This window comes from Cervus elaphus, chromosome 29, assembly GCF_910594005.1.
Source record: "Cervus elaphus chromosome 29, mCerEla1.1, whole genome shotgun sequence".
Taxonomy (NCBI): Eukaryota; Metazoa; Chordata; class Mammalia; order Artiodactyla; family Cervidae; genus Cervus; species Cervus elaphus.
In genome coordinates this window covers 42570289-42588329 of record NC_057843.1, presented here as the reverse complement: position 1 = coordinate 42588329, position 18041 = coordinate 42570289, and the positions used below count along the sequence as shown (strand labels likewise).

The 18041-nt window shown below is 39.5% G+C and overlaps 1 protein-coding gene across 4 annotated transcripts in view; it reads left to right on the top strand.

Annotated features, from left to right (window-relative positions):
* Positions 1-18041, top strand: part of DOCK8 (dedicator of cytokinesis 8) — a 225082-nt gene that overhangs the window by 81050 nt on the left and 125991 nt on the right. For all 4 annotated transcript variants that reach the window (XM_043890774.1, XM_043890771.1, XM_043890772.1 and 1 more), the window contains 3 exons: positions 4486-4609; positions 9136-9348; positions 13469-13554. In XM_043890774.1, coding sequence (XP_043746709.1) covers positions 4486-4609; positions 9136-9348; positions 13469-13554 — 423 coding nt within the window. The remainder of the gene's footprint in view (positions 1-4485; positions 4610-9135; positions 9349-13468; positions 13555-18041) is intronic.

Below are 18041 nucleotides of genomic sequence, written 5' to 3'. Positions count from 1 at the left end.
TTCTGGACATTCAGGGTCGTGAAAATCCAGTCTGTAAATATCTGAGCCAAGCCTATATGCCTTCTTACAAATACTTTTGAACTGAATTTTCCAAGGAAACAGCTTTCCTGTAAACATAGGGGAGGTTAAGCTTTATGCTGGTTAGAGCTCTCCAAGAGTTTCCCCCCATTTTAGAAAATCGCATTATGCCAGCAATGCTGCTTGGTGGTGTTTGAGTCACACATACAGCATGTCTGTATTGGTTTTGTAGGTGTTATATTTACAACGCTTCTTCCCGCAGGTGCAGACAGGTATTTCATTATATTCTCTGGTGCAGTTGTGTCCAAGCATTTGCATATTTACACACATGCTGTTTTATGTATTATGTTTCTTTTATTTCTCAATAAATAACAGCTGGGACATTTTTATTGACATAAAAATAAGAAAGTTGAGTTATAAAGATGGCATCATTAAATATTTGTTATAGAGAAAGACGATGGTGGGTCTGAGAGATTTGAAAACCCTTGTGTGAGAGGAGTATGATATGACTATTTGCTTGTTAGAGTTTCATTTGTTCTCCCATTCAACAAATACCTCCTGAGAATAAGGCATCAAAGAGGATACAAAGAGGAATACACAGGAATCCTAGCTCAAAGGAATCTCTGTCTTTGGCGAAGTCATAGTCTAGTGAGGAAGAGCACTTATTTAGCAGGGGAGGTAAAAATTTAGACAAGTAATTATACTGTAATATAGAGCATGACGAAAGCTTGTACGAGAAGTACAAGCAACATGCTTTGAAAATTCACAGAAGGAAGCAGTTAATTCTGGCCAGGTCAGGGAAGGCAGGTGCAAGGGCTGGCCTATGAATTGGGCTTTCGTGGGAGTGGATTTGTGGGGATGCGGAATCTGCACATAACAGGTCAAGAGTGGCTCAGTGATTTCCACAGCTGGATTGCTGTTTGTAACTGTAGAGGCTGATGAGCCTGGATTGCTTTCCATACTTTTAGAAAGCAAATAGCTAAGCACCTTGACAGCCAGCATAAGAAATGCGTGTCATAATAAGCAATTATTGATCAGGGAGACATTTTTATGGTGTTTTGGGAGTAACTGAATTATATGCACTGATGTGTTTGAATTATAATTGTTTACCAGTTCACTGGGAGTAAAATATGGAGTAATAAAACAGATGATACCCCATTCCTTGATATCCCAGCTCTCCTTGAGCATGACCTTCCTTCAGAATTACCTTAATCACCCAGGATGAAAGACAAAGTCTAAGGGCTTTTATGATGCTGCTCATAACACTCATCAAATGTTTCACTGTGGATAATAGACCAAGAATAAATAGCATGTAAACAAGTTTAATTACTTGAGAGCTCCACTTTCCACCAAGACACCAAACACATTCCTAAGTTATTCTCTCTTTAGTTTATTAAAGAAAATTACAGAGGAAATAATGATTAAAATATTTACTGTTACCCAAAGGATGGCAGTAAATAGCAATCCATACAAAATTATCAAAATATATGGAAATAAGATGAGATAAACATGCAACCATGGGACTGTCTATTCATTAGATTTTAATGATCATTTTCAAAAGTCATGAAGAGAAAAAGCATGATTTTTAGAGCGGAGACAGTAAACTTTGTGCTATAGACGTAAGAAGTTAGAATGGAATTATTCAAGGCATAATTCCAGCCTAAGTAACACAGACAAACATTTCAAGTAGGAAAATATATTTCTCTCAAAATGAAACCATGAATTTTTGTGCTTCTGTGCAGTTTCATCTTTCCCTAATACATTAAAAATCTAGAATTTTCCCCTATCCTTCACGAACACACTATTTGTCTGATTTAAAAGTCTCAATTATAGAACCTGAGTGGCAAATGTCCTATAGCATTATGAGAGTGGGAAGGAACACAAATGGCCATTACTCCACTCCCCTGCCCCCTAAGTGGGATTCAAAGCCATTATCATAGATAGCAAGGACATAAAAGACTATCCCTAGATATTACAGAGAAATGTAATATCAGCAAGGAGATAATTGAGGAATAAAAGAGCAACTAAATCAGTGTTTGACTGTATGGTTATGGATAACAGAGGCATATCCATAGAAAACTAAGTGACTTCATTAACTATGGTCCTCCAGAGAAAAGTAGTTTTTTACCTGTGATGCCTTAAAACATGAGATAAAGTTTTGGGTTCATTCCTCTGACATACTGATATAAGTGCTTTTTCTGAAGTCTTCAGAAGACCTTATTTCACATGAAAGGAATATTTTGGATTGGTTGAATTGGAACTAGAATAGCCCTAAAATACAATTCTTAAGATTTTTCAAATCTTATCTTTATTCCATGAATATATGCATTGTAGTGCCTATCATGTACAATCTACCATGGACCACTACGTTAAAGGAAATCTTCAACAACATTGAGGTTGTACCCTTTTTTCCCTTTGCTTATAATATCTTATTTATTGGTCTAGTTTAGATTCTTTGTCAGTTGACAGGGACAATTGAATGACGTTCTCTAATACCATTTAATAAACATCATCAAGTAGTTGCAGATAATTGAATTATTGCCATAAGTCAAGAAATTTTCTATTTTACATATGTGAATGTGTTTATTGCATGCAATAGAACTGATGAAGTAGGTATTAGTTTAATTCCTATTATTCTGATAACAAAATTGAGACACACAAAAATAAAGTAATTTGCCCTAGGTCATACAGCTTGTAAACTGTGGAGCCAGGACTTGAATCCATTTACTCCTGCTCAACAAAACCCATCATTCTGTAAAGCAATATAATAAACCATAGCAAAATATCAGACCTTATGTTTAATGAGTATTAAGTGTAAACAGTATCCTAACCAATGTCAGGCATAATCCTAAACTTCTATCCATTGATTTTGAGGTAATTGTAATTCATGCTTTTTAGATTACAGTTCTGTGAGTTTTGACAAATGCATACAGTTGTGTAACCACTATTACAATCAAGACACAGAACAGTCCCAGTACCCGCCCCCCTAAATTGCCCCAGGCCTCTCGCGGTCACCGTCTTAACTCCCAGACTCTGGCAGCCACTGATCTCCTTTCTGTCTCTATAGCTTTTCCTTTTCCAGAATGTCATGTAAATGGAATCATGCAGTTATCTTTTTATTTTTTTCCTGACTCCTTTCACTTAGTATTGAATACTTGCTCTGTGCCCCTGTGCATAACCTAACATTTCACCCCTCCCAAAGAGTTATAAACTGTATTTGGATTATTGCTAGTAGCTCTCTTACATTTCCTGCTTTGTCTCTCTTCTGTTTGATCTGCGTAATAAATCCTAACCTCGTTTTACATCCCTTCACCAGCTTCCTCAATGGTTTTCTAATAGTGTGGAAAATCAAACAAGATGGGTGCATGTTTGTGTGGTTGAATTTGCAGCATGTTTTCCAAGAAGGCTTTGAGTCAGAAAAATAGGGAATGCACATGTTGGTTTCTATAGTTATTATTTGACAACTTGTATCTGTTGCCTTTTTTGTAATGGTCTAACTTCTTTCTCCAATGACAGTGCTAGACATTACATTGAACCCTTTCCATAGCAACACATTTTTTAAAAAATTGAAGTGTAGTTGATTTACAGTGGTGTGTTAGCTTCAAGTATATAGCAAAGTAATTTAGTTATATATGTATATCTATTTATATATGTATGTTTCAGAATATTTTTCATTATAGGTGATTATAAGATATTAAATACAGTTTCCTGTGCTATACTGTAAACCCTTGTTGCTTATCTATTTTATATGTAGTAGTTTGTTAACCCCATACCCCTAATTTTTTCCTTCCCCCTTTCACCTTTAGTAACTATGTTTGTTTTTCTATGCCTATGAATCTGTTTCTGTTTTGTATATAGATTCATTTGTATTATATTTTAGATTCCATATATAAGTGATATCGTATAATATTTGCAACACTTATTAAAACAACTTTAATGACATGCATGGAGTAGCAGCTGAGAATGGTAGCAAAGATTTTCAGTACATAGATCATTTAATTCTATTTTTCTTAACCACATCCTGCCTTTTTTATTCTTTACTAAGAACATTGATTTGAAGATTAAATGTTTTCCTGTATTTTCATCTTCAAATGACCTTTATTCCCTGCTTCTGCACTTTGCTAGATTTATTCCAGCCTCTTCCACTGGGGTCATAGTTCAGATTCAGCTTGGAGCCAAATGCCCCACAGCTGAAATGACCACACCTCTGAAGTGGCATTTTCCCAGGCCACTCCTGCCTTTAATAATGAGCCAGCAAGGAGGCAAGTTTGTATCTCTTTACAACAGAGCCTTGTGTTAGGCCTGGTGCACAATTAGATGTGAAGAATTACAATTGGTCCTGTCTTTGCAAGATCTTTCAGAACCATGTCTGCGCTTAAGCCATTGCTTTTATTTTTAGACTAATGATTTTGCCTCTCTCTTTCTCCCTCTCTCCTTCTCTCTCTTATTTAATAACAACAATGAAAGGAACCAAGGAAGTTCAGAGATTTGCAGCTTTAAAAAGACTGGATCCCGAAAAGATTTTCACAGGACGCTTCAGAAACAGACGTTTGAGTCAGAAACCTTGGAGTGCAGTGAACCCAGCGCTCAGGTATTTCCTATCAACAAACACAGTTGCCAGGTTACTAGACTGTTCTGCCATGGCATGCTGTTGATTTTTTTAAAAACTAATAAAAAGGCTAGACTCATAGAATATTAGAATAGAAGGAGCTCTACCATTTAGTCAGTGATATTTTTTTCACACTTGTTTGTAGCTATAGAAATTGGTGTTCAAATAAAAGTAGATAAAAGTGGAGGGGCTCTAACTTGGGGGGGATTTGGGCCCGTCCCTGTAATGATCTCGGCACAGACTCAGGGGTACCCCCGTGCCTCAGGCAGCCTGCAGTGTGATTGAAAGCTCCATCCTGGGGCAGACTGCCTGGCCCTCTGTGTGATTCTACCATACACCCACTCTATAACCTCAGACAGGATAACTCAACTCTCTGGTCTTCAATTTCCTCCCCTGGAAAACAAGGATGGTAAAAGTACAGGACTGGTAGAGTTGTTTGAGTGTTAAATGAGTTAATATGTGTGAAGCATTTAAGACAGTGCCAGCTCACACTTTGTGTCCAGTGAATGCTGTTATTATTATTATTACTGTTACAAAGTAGTTACAATTTAAAAGTCAGTACTCCATACACCTGTTTTCATAGCAGCATTATTCACAGTAGCCAAAAGGTGGAAACAATCAAGTGTCCATGGACAGATGAAGATATAAACTAAATGTGGCATATACATCCAATGGAGTATTGTGTGTGTGTGTGTGTGTGTGTGTGTGTGTGCGCGCGTGCTAAGTGGCTTCTGTCATGTTCGACTCTTTGTGACCCCATGGACTGTAGCCCACCAGGTTCCTCTGTCCGTGGGATTTTCCAGGCAAGAACACTGGAGTGGGTGCCATGCCCTCCTCCAGGAGATCTTCCCGATCCAGGGATTGAACCCCCATTACTTAGGTCTCCTGCATTGGCAGGCAAGTTCTTTACCCCTAGCACCACTTGGGAAGTCACAGTGGAGTAATTAATTATTCAACCTTAAAAAGGGGGGAAATTCTGACACATATTCTACAACATGGATGAACCTTGCAGATGTTACACTAAGTGAAATAAGCCAGTTACAAAAGAATCAATACTGCATGATTCCATTTATATGAGGTACCTGGAATAATCAGATTCATAGATGTATAAAGTTAAAATGGTAGTTGCCAGAGGCTGCGGAGAGGTAGGGATGAGGAGTTCTTGTTTAGTAGGTATAGAGTTTCTGTTTTACAAAACGAAGAGCTCTGGAGACTGGTGGCACAACAATATAAATGTACTTAACATTACTGAGCTGTACACTAAAAAATGATGAAAATTTTATATTACATGTGTACTTACCACAGTTTACAAAAGATTTTAAAAGCCAGTGCTCTGGTCCAGTCTGTCCGTTATATAGGTTAAAAAAAATAAAGCATGGAGGAAGAAATGTGTCCAAGTTTGCACAGGACTTCTAAACCAGTATAGTTTTCAGCTTTCAGGTGCCCTCATAACACAAGCATCTCACCATGCTGAATATGACTAGAGGTTTTAGATAATACCTATTTCAAACTACAGCCAGGCTGACTACTCATCTCTGCAGAGGAATCAGGCATCAATTCTGGAGCTGAATCTGGTGGGCTTACTAAAACGTGGAATATCTGTATGCCATCCTCTATGGGAAATTTCAGGGGGTTTTCATTGGTAATTTTGACTAAATTCTGCTTTCATCATGTAGATGACCAACTAAATTCTTCCCTTATTTCAGTCAGACAGAAACCACACTAGATATTTCCTCTGAAGAAATGTTACGTAGGGAACTAGTCAAATGTATTTTTGAGGACTGAGAGAACCAAAAAGGAAAATTGAAGTCTTACAGAAATTGTAACTACAAGGAATAGCACAGCACTCTAGGGCGGGGGTCTGTGGCAGTGAGTGTCAAACCTAAGTGTCATTGGAATCCCCCTGAAGGGCTTGTTTGAACACAGATTGCTGGCCCCACTCCAGAGTTTCTCTTTCACTGCAGCTGGAGTGGGGACTTGAGAATTTGCATTTCTCATGAGCGATCCCTAGGAAATGCTGATACTGCCTGTCCCAGGACTGTGTTTGAGAACCATGGGTCTAGTGGGAGGAGCTTGGAGTTATCGGAACCTACAGGCTCAGAAGAGAGGCCTCAGAGCTGGGACTCAAATACCTGAGGAGGGGGCATAGCCTAGTGTCATTAGGGGAAAGACCTCACAAGGGCTGAGAGTCTGGACTCAGACCTCCTGGGAGAAAGAATTGCCCAGTTGATGCTGGTACCTCCAAGGAAGGTAAGAAGATGGTTTTTCTGGAAGTGCTGGAAGAAACAAAATTAGAAGCAACTGCCACTACCAAGATGAGAAGAACTGCAGGCAGAGAGGAAGCAGCCAGTCCCTTCTCCCTCCTCCAGCCACGCAGAACGTAAAGGGAGAAGTAGCAAAGCAGAAACAGGATTTGCTCAATGCAGACCCAGCCTCACAGAGAAGAGTATAAAGGGTGGCTTCAAGAAGGCGAGGGTGAGATGATCTGAGAGAATAGCATGGAAACATGTATATTATCAAGTGTGAAACAGATCACCAGCCCAGGTTGGATGCATGAGACAAGTGCTCGGGGCTGGTGCACTGGGAAGACCCAGAGGGATGGGATGGGGAGGGAGGTGGGAGGGGGGATCAGGATGGGGAACACATGTAAATCCATGGCTGATTCATGTCAATGTATGGCAAAAACCACTACAATATTGTAATTAGCCTCCAACTAATAAAAATAAAATGAAAAAAAAAAAATCAATGAGCAGCACACTCATTCCTGACTCCTCCAGCACACCAAGTCATTGGCTGGGTTTCAGAGGCCAGTTATACAAAAGTGTGTGTTTTTAAGTATTAAACTAATACTCATCATGGAGAGATGGTCAGACAGGCAGCATCTTCCCTTTCAGTCATTCTTAGGAACCTTTTTGAGTGGAATTGTGAGGTCAAATGCCTGAATTTACATAATTTAAATATATATATACACACATGTATATATGATATGACTCCATAGTACAAATATATTTCATAAAAATTTGATTATTTGATATTATTTAACTTCTTTTTTCTTATTAACAAGAAAATATACTGTGATCATCTTTCTCTTCTAATGACAGCATGTTCTTCTTTTTATTTAAAGGCTGAGTAACATTCTTTTGTATGAAAGTTCCAAAATCTCTTAATCTCAAAACTTTCTTTTTGGGGGGGATGCTTAAGTTGTTTTTATTATTTTGTGACTGCAAACAGTGTTGCAGAGATACTCTTGTCCCCACACCTTTGTTTACTTATCCAGTTGTGGCCTCTAAATAAATTCTGGAGACAGATACAGATGTTGATCCTTGTAAAGAGTCTTGGGTAACCCAATTAATTTTCCCAAGAATCTTACAAATACTAAGATGAACAAAAATTTTAATAACTAATATTAATATTGGTTAGTATTGTGTGTGAATGTGATTGTTAATACATTCAGTTTAGATAAAATTTATTACCTAGGAGAGCAGGATTTTTATGAGGTAGACAGATGTCACCAAAAAATTTTTTTAAATAGCTTTATTTATTTGTTTATTTTTGGCTGTATGGGGTCTTCACTGCTACACAGGACCAAAGCTGTTTTATAGAGTTATTGTACAGCAGTATGTCCATTTAATAGTACTTTGAGAATAACATTTTACCATATATTTTACAGATACTTGTAATAGATCTATCTATGTTCTTGCAACATACTGTTGCTTTTGGTTTTATATTTTTTGCCAGGTCTCGAGTTAGGAATCCAGTTTGCAATTTCCAAGACATTTCTAATGGAATAAAGCATCCTCTTTTTGTTTCTTTTTTTTTTTTTTTTTTAAAGCATCCTCTTTTTGACTGAAATTTTTTCAAGCACGCTGCAGCTGAGTGAATACTGCTGAAATAGCAAGTGCTTTTTTTCCCCCTCTGGTGCTTATTCCTGTAACTGTTACTAAAGTCCTGTAGGAAAGTGTTCCCATGCCCACATTTCTGTCTTTGGAAACATGCTTTGGAGTTTATATAAAGTTTAATTTGGAAAGCTCCTCACAGATCATCTTATTTTCCAGTTTTGAAAGCCAAGTTCTGGAGTTGAGATTAGCATGAGGTCTCTTTATTCCCCAGTCCAGTCTCCGCCCCCCCCACCCCTTTTTTTTAACACCTTATTCCAGTTCTGCTTAAGCATAAGACATGTATATGGTTCATAGGAGGCTTGGCTGCCAATCTCCAGAAAAGAACAGCCCCTCAAACTAAAGCACTACAGTACTATTGTCAAACTTTTCCTCAAGAACGGGTGTATCTACATCTGATGAGTTAATCACCTGCTTCCAGGCAGGAGAGAGACATCTAAATTTAGGATATTCAGTCCAGGAAGCTATGATGTGATTCTTGTCAGAGACTCCTTGAGGCCTGATTCTGAAGTCCCCCGTTGGAGCCATCTTGAGACATCCCAGACCCTTTAGTTCTCATCTGAAGCCCATGATCTCTCTCATGAAGATCTCTCTCATGTCTTTTTCTTACAGGCAGGTCCCCGCCACCTGAACGTGCTGTGTGATGTCTCTGGGAAAGGTCCCAACACTGCCTGTGACTTTGACCTCCGCAGCCTGCAGCCTGACCCGAGGCTGGAAAACCTTGTACAACAAGTGAGCGCTGAGGACTTCGAGAAGCAGAATGAGGAGGCCCGGAGGACCAATCGGCAGGCCGAGCTCTTTGCCCTTTACCCATCAGTGGATGAGGTGGGTATGACTGTCTCCACACTGGAGAATTTCAGTGAAGACACAGAGAGCCTCCCAGGAAAATACTATTGCTTGTCATTATTGTGTAGCAATGTCAGGATGCTTAATTGTGTGATTTCTGGGCTGTGTTTTTCAGTAAGGCAAGCCTGTGTAACAGCAGAGCAAATTACTGATCAGTCATACCCTGGTGTCCCAGTGGTAAAGAATCTACCTGCAGTTCAGGAGGCGTAGTTTTGATCTGTGAGTCAAGAAGATCCCCTGTTGGAGGGCATGGCAATCCACTCCAATATTCTTGCCTGGAGAATCCGATGGACAGAGGAACCTGGCGGGCTACCGTCCTTGGGGTCACACAGAGTCAGATACAACTTAACAACTGAGCACACACACTACTAAGTCTGGTGGCTTACTTACTAGTGTCCTGAATTCGCTTCAGCTTTATTTTTTTCTCATCCATATTTTCCAACCACCTTGGTTTTCTCATCTATTTATTTTTTTTGCAGTGTCCTCAAATCCTCATTTTTAATTGTCAGAGGGCTCAAATCCTCTTCTGAATGAGGAAGATTAAATATGAATAATATGGACAGTGTTATCATCTCCATTCTTCATATTGCAAAGTAAGAATCAGAGAGGTTAAATAACTTGTTCAAGATTCAGCAGGCAGGTTGAATTATAGAATGGGGATTATAACACATTAACTCCAAGTTTTATGTTTAACTGTTTATCTATATATGGCTATACCTAATGGAAATCCAAAGATGACATAAACAATCACATCTTGTAACTTTTCAGTTTCCACCTATAGATTTGGAAGTTTTTACCAAATTTGTCTAGAAATATTATATCTGACTGATACGACCTTCACACTCCTCTTCCTCCCAGCTCCCTGATGGAGGTGCCAATAGGTAATAATGACCCAAAATGGATACCATAAGAGAAGAAACAATTAAAGGGTGAGGAGGAGACTTACAGAGACATCAGCTCATTAAAATCTCCTTCACTAGATTAAATGGGAGGATATCCAGGCTTGATTACAAGGATGAATCATAGACCATTTTGAAGGAATTGTGTTTTATGGTCTTTAAATGGTGCAGAAACTCACTCGAGACTAAAAGTTATGATCTAGCAGACATCCTAATGCGGCCTGCTTTACTAACTGGAGAGGATTCTTTGTGATTAGTGTATAGGATATTTGGAAATTGGAAAGTCTAAAATACTTGAAGGCTTCTGTACTGGCCCTGTAATGTGCTGAAGTTATACACACAAAAATTACATTTGCTCTTGTAACTTGTACTTTCTCCAAAGAAAGTCCTGTAGAAAAAAGGGGTAAGTTTCTTACCTACTATGAAATGACTACAAATGCTGATTTTTTTTTTTTTTTGGACAACACATTCATGAAATTATTTTATATTATTATTACTTTATGTCCTTGTGAAGAAAATTAGAAGAGAGGTGAACTATTATATCCAATTAAGACTGAGTATACAGGGGAGGCAAAATTAGAATTCAACCACAAAGCTTCTATGAGGTGAGTTCTTTCCCTGATTCACTCTGATTCTGTAAAAGGCATGTGCTGGTCCCTAAGAAAGGTGCACTATTCTCCAGATCATAGGGGAGTTTGCACTGGGACTCTTCTGGGTTGCAAGTGATAGAACCCAACTAAAATCAAATAAATTTTTTTGAAAAGTGTGGAGACTTACTGGCTTGTAATGAAATCTCAAGCAGGGAGATGTGGAGTTGGCCTCAGGTTCCACTGGGTCTGCTGACAGAAGAACCTCATCTCTCATATTATCCCTTTCTCTCTTGTGATCCCTCTCTCTTTCTCACTGTATCTGTTTTCTCCCAGGAAGAGGAAAACAAGAGGTGTCCACGACTTCATATTTCCTCTTCTGCTTCATTGGCAATTCATTTTTATTTCAGATAACTGTGAAAGTGCAAGAAATTCACATAGTTTTGAGGAGACTTGGGAAACATATGAACATATAGACCTTGTTTGGAACCTGAATTAACGAACTAACTATAGAAAAAACAGCAGTTGGGGAAGTTTGGAGCTGACTACATATGTCATGAAAATAGGAAATTATTATTAATTTTTAAAAATTAATAGTAGCATTATAGTATATGTTTTTAAAAGTCCTTATCTTTTAGAGGTCTCTACTGAAGTACTCACTGATGAAATTATATGATCTCTGGGGCCTTGTTCTGAGCAATCCAACACTGAGTGGGGGAGCAGTAAGTGAGGGTGCATGCTGTGTGCTCTGTTAAGCTGCTTCAGTTCTGTCCGACTCTTTGAGACCCCATGGACTATAGCTCACCAGTCTCCTCTATCCGTGGGATTCTCCAGGCAAGAACACTGAAGTGGGCTGCCATGCCCTCCTTTGGGGAACCTTCCTGACCCAGGGATGAAACCAAATTGCCCGTAAGTCAAAATTGTTGAAGCTAGGTGATGGTTACATATGATCCATTACAGTGTTTTCTCTACTTTTGTATATGCTTACAATTTTCCAAATGAAGAGCCTTTTAAAAGTATACCAAAGTTTTGAATCCAGACCAAAAGCAGAGTGTAAAAGCAGAGTGTTTTTACGGTGAGGCTGTTCTCCAATAGGGGGCCCCTTCCCTTTCAGATGTGTCTATCCTGATCACCCTGAAAGTTCCAGCTTGCTCTGAGGGCCTTCACCTCAGTATGGGCATCAGAACAGCACCTCCTGTGAAACAACTCAGCAATTCTACCCACCAAACTGTTTAACACAAAGGGGAATTGAAAGTTAGAGTGGTGGTGAGTTTACACCTGGGACTATTCCACCAAACTGGGCACAGATTTAATAAGAAGATAGCTTTATTGCCATTTTAAAAAATTCTTCTGGTTGCTGTCGGATATTCGGGATGGCATTTATAGCCCAGGAATTGAGAGAGAGTAGCACTGAAACATATACATTACCACAGGTACAATAGATAGCTAGTGGGAAGTCGCTATATAACACCGGAAGCTCAACTTGGTGCTCTGTGATGAACTAGAGGGATGGGGTTGGGGGGTGGGAGGGAGGTCCCAGGAGGAGGGGACTTATGTATACTATAGCTGCTTCTTGTCGTAAGGCACAAACCAGCACAACATTGTAAAACAATTATCCTCCAATTAAGAATGAATTTAAAAATATAATTAGACATGGCCCTATTCGTTGGACACTTGTGAGCTGCAGACCATTCATCAGAGTTTGTGTACCTACTACAAGAGCGGGAATTAAAGTTCTCAGGACGACTTGCACTGTCAGTCTTTGCATCCATGACTATAATTAAGATACTGTGATAGTTCACATTTGAATTTTTTAATTAATTTTTCTTGGAGTATAGGTGCTTCACAATGGAGTATAGGTGCTTCACAAAAACTAAAAAAATTCATTTTTGCTATATAGCAAAGTGAATCAGCTGTATGTATACTTGATACTTCCCCTTAAGTCTTTGGTCCCTATGTAGTGAAATAGACAGACATATCTCTTAAAGTGTCATTACTAAGCTTTTCGATTCTTAGGACTTTAGCAAGTTCTAGCTGGACATGTCTATTTAGAACCTATAAATTCAGCCCCAAATCTCTATCATCTGTTTAAGGAAATTGTGAACCAAGAAAGCCGCTGTATTACAGTATTAATGGTTTACAGTTTTAGGGTTTTAGGTGAAAATTTCTGACTCAAATTTCAAGTCTGAAACTCACATATTTACTAGTAAAGCCCTCGGCAGGAGAAATATTCTGATTGTCCTTAGAGCCAGCAAAAAAAAAAAAAGTCAACAATAGGTATAAGATTTTGCAATGCCATCTGGTGGATGTTACTAAGCCTTATCTATGTTCACATTTCCTTCCTTCCTCTTTTGGTCTCTTTGTCTTAAATGTTTGGTTGTCTAAAAGGAGAAAAATGTTTGCTGTAAATGCTGACTTTGAAGCATGGGGGTTGGATAATAAACTCTTATAAAAGTTGATGTATTATTCTGTGACTAGAAATAAAGCAAATGCAGATTGTCTTGCATGGTAGATAGCAGTCTTCCCTTCCCTTGGTTAACTGCAGCTGATTAATTCACTACTGATTTCATGGGAATTCACTACTGATTTCTTTTACAATGTGATTAATAATAGGAGGATGCTGTGGAAATACGTCCGGTACCAGAATGTCCCAAGGAACATCTGGGAAACAGAATATTGGTCAAGTTGCAGGCCCTGAAGTAAGTATCAGCAAACACTACCTACTCCATTGAGATCTGTCTTGCCTTTCAGATACAGACTGTGTTTTTCTCATCAGAGCTTGAATCGGGGAGGACCCCAACACACTTTTAACAGTGGGCAGTTGTGAAGTAGTAGAAAGTCCAGAGTTCAGAATCAGGTAGTCCCAGATTCTATTCCTGCCAGGCCTTTGACATTCTACTATGAAAAGGAAGATGAATACTAAGGTTAGATGTATAGGTAATTAATTGAGTGAAATGTCCTGTGATAAGTAAAATGGCAGTACAAGCCAGTGGTGTGCTGGAGTCCACTCTAACTCGTGAGAGCTCAGTGTATGTTTCTCTTCCCAACTCTTTATTCAGTGAAGTCACATTGGTAGTTTAAAATTAGCCATGGTGGAATGGTAGAAATATTTACAATATTGAAATCAAAAAATTCCACACGTTAGGTCCTTTTTATTTTTAGAGATTTATATGCATTTCCCAACATACCACTATTAAAACACAATGAAAAATGCAACTAAAACTCAGTTTCAGTGCCAGAGGACATTAGAGCGTAGTGGGGATTGTAGCAAACTATCCTATGGGGGCGCTCACTACTAGCTTGTGCCAAGTCTCGTCGTCCAAATGAACTGACCCATTTTGATCTGATTTTTTTTTTTAATCAGTTATCTGATTTTTTTTTAAAGAGAAACTAGAAACCCAGATTTTTCTGCATGATTTCCTGACTTCTTAAAAATTTTCTCATTTCCTTCTTTAGTAACACACATTTTAAACAGAACATGTCTGAAATCTGGATTCATCTCATGGGTCAGATCAGAGAAGAAATAAGTGAAAAAGAAATGAAAGAAACAATCAGTTCAATTGCTTAGTTGTGTCTGACTCTTTACGACCCCATGAACCACAGCACGCCAGGCCTCCCTCTCCATCACCAACTCCTGGAGTCTACCCAAACCCATGTCCATTGAGATGGTGATGTCATCCAACCATCTCATCCTCTGTCATCCTGCCTTCTCCTGCCCTCAATCTTTCCCAGCATCAGGGTCTTTTCAAATGAGTCAGCTCTTAGCATCAGGTGGCCAAAGTATTGGAGTTTCAACTTCAACATCAGTCCTTCCAATGAACACCCAGGACTGATCTCCTTTAGGATGGACTGGTTGGATCTCCTTGCAGTCCAAGGGACTCTCAAGAGTCTTCTCCAACACCACAGTTGAAAAGCATCAATTCTCTGGTGCTCAGCTTTCTTTATAGTCCAACTCTCACATCCATATGTGACTACTGGAAAAACCATAGCTTTGACTAGACAGACCTTTGTTGACAAAGTAATGTCTCTGCTTTTTAATATGCTGTCTAGGTTGGTCATAGCTTTTCTTTCAAGGAGCAAGTGTCTTTTAATTTCATGGCTGCAGTCACCATCTACAGTGATTTTGGAGTCCAAAAATATAAAGTCTCTCACTGTTTCTGTTGTTTTTCCATCATTTGACATGAAATGATGGAACCAGATGCCTTGATCTTAGTTTTCTGTATGTTGAGTTTTAAGTCAACTTTTTCACTCTTCTCTTTCATTTTCATCTAGAGGCTCTTTAATTCTTCTTCTCTTTCTGCCATAAGGGTGGTGTCATCTGCATATCTGAGGTTATTGATATTTTTCCCAGCAGTCTTGATTCCAGCTTGTGCTTCATCCAGCCCAGCATTTCTCCTGATGTACTCTGCATATAAGTTAAATAAGCAGTGTGACAATATACAGCTTTGATGTACTCCTTTCCCTATTTGGAACCAGTCTCTTGTTCCATGTCCAGTTCTGACTGTTGCTTCTTGACCTGCATACAGATTTCTTAGGAGGCAGGTCAGGTGGTCTGGTATTCCCATCTCTTGAAGAATTTTCCCCTGTTTGTTGTGATCCACACACTCAAAGTCTTTGGCATAGTCAGTAAAGCAGAAGTAGATGTTTTTCTGGAATTCTCTTGCTTTTTCCATGATGCTCTACCTAGGCAAAACTATGTAGGCATAAAAAATTTTCATACCCTATTAGGAAAGTCATCCATCTGTTAAAGTCAATTAATGAACCCCTTAGGCAGCACCTGGTTTGCCATTAGGGCACTTGGATTTTGGATTCAAGACTGTGTTTCAGCCCTGGGGACTTCTCTGGAATTTTGAGTTCTTATAAATAAAGTAGTTAGGCCAGATCATCCCAAAGTTCCTACGTGATGTAAATTTCTGATTCTTATGTGGAGCCTCCCCAGTTCCTCTCCTCAGAACATAAGCCAGCATGACTGCTTACACAGTTGTGGGGCTCTCTTGATGTTGTAGCACTCTCCTCAAGTCAATGCTACCAGCTGGTGGGGGAGTTAGGACTTTTTGTCTTGTACACAGAGATGAGCAGCCAGTAAGCCAGCTTTGTGTTGAGCAATGGGTACATAACGCTAGTCCCTGGGATCTGACCCAGCTGGGGGAAACTCTTAGCCCTTCAGCAGGAGGACTAAGTGGAAGTGACTATTCCATCCCCCTCTACATTCATCATGCAGGAAATCCACCCTATTGTCTGAGGCTCTCACCCACCCCCACAGGAAGTGCATCAGGCCACTGTTGGCTGCAGTAACTCTGCTCTTTGGGATTGGAGGAATTCTACCCTCTGATGCTTGACACTCAGCCTCCTAGATGTTTTCTATAAGTAAATGGCAGATCTTCTCACAGATGGGAAGACATGGCCACGAAGACTATTGTTAAAAAAATAATCGTGTCACTTGGATTTCTCCTGACGAAATTTGTGAAGTGTAGTTTTAATGATTTATCCCCCAAACTGCCAAAGCAGAAATTAAAGAGAACTGTAGTGTTTGCTCAGTCTTTGACCTGCTCCAGTGTCTTAAATAGTATTTGTACCAACATATACCTGCAAGAGGGGAGATGTAGCTTTCACTACTTTAAATAAACTGGACAAAAGAAAGCAAGTTCTTATAGGTAAACCAATACAGATAACAAAATTTGCTGTGATATCCGTTTTTCACTGGTATTTCAATGGCAGTAAATACATTCACATTGTTGTACAGCTATTGCCACCATCTGTTTCCATAACTCTTCTCACTTACCCAAACTGGAATTTTATACCCACTAAACAATAACTCCCATTTCTATCTTCCACCATTCCCTTATGGAAGTGGAATTACACAATGTTTGTCCTTTAGTGACTGATATATCTCACTTACACAGTTTCTTCAACATTTGTCCATATGGTAGGATGTATCAGAATTTCCTTTCAAGACTGAATAATTTTCTGTTGCATGCATATACCATATTCCATTGATTCACTCATCTTTGATGGACACCTGAGTTTGCGTCCACCTTTTGGCTACTGTGAATAATGATGTTCCTTGACATTGTTTATGAAGTATGTTCACACATATTGTCTTTCACAGTCCTTAACAACAATCCTAGGAAATGGGAACAGTAAGTATCCTTTCCTCATTTTACAAATAAGTGGACCTGGGGAAAGTCAGTAACCCAATGAAGATTCCAGAATTAGCCAGACTGGGAGAGGGAGCAGAGCCCAGGTCTTTCTGACTCAGTGTCTGTGACTCTTCCATCGTGCCCTCTGTCTCATTTCCAAAGGTGTCATTTGACCAACTCCTTTGTCTGGTTACCTCTGTCCACATATTCTTTAAAAAATTCTCTTCTTAGACAAAGCTGTGATAAATCCATTCTCTCACACACAGTTGAAAACAGGATTTGACCTAATTTGCATGACTTCTGCAGTGGCGGTGGTCCAGGGCCTGGTTACTAGGACTCTCAGCTGGCAATGTCATAGGCTGTTAGTGAAGTGAAGTCGCTCAGTCATGTCCGACTCTTTGCGACCCCATGGACTGTAGCCCACCAGGCTCCTCCATCCATGGAGTTTTCTAGGCAAGAGTACTGGAGTGGGTTACCATTTCCTTCTCTAGGGGATCTTCCCCAGGGATCAAACCCGGGTTCCCCGCATTGCAGGCAGATGCTTTACCATCTGAGCCACCAGGGAATCCCTGTATGTCAACCTGAAACATTTAGAAAGTGCATGTCTGTTCCATGTGCATCCTATAGCAAGCAGGATTGTCCTTGGGGTTGCCTTCTCTTGTCTTCAGCCCACCATTTCTGGGGGAATTGGCAATTAGGGCCAATGTGAGAGCTGCTCTTTCTAGCTCTCGTTGGATCCTCACACCTCAGTGTTGATCAGCTATGCTCACAGTTCCCTCCCTCCATCTCAGTTCAGAAGCTCCCCTGGCAGTGGAAGGACCAGACACTCACACACATCATAACCGTATTTCCTTCTGGCTGTCCCACTATAAATCTGAAGAAAAGCAACTTAGCTTTTCTTTTTGTATGGGCTGAAAGCCGCAGCCCTTAAAAATTGAATAATAAGAGCTCCCTATTCTGGCAGTAAAATGTAAACTGTAAACAAGACCTTTAGCTAAGACAGACTCAGTCCTCGGAAAACCCAGCAGCCACAACAGTGAGAAGTG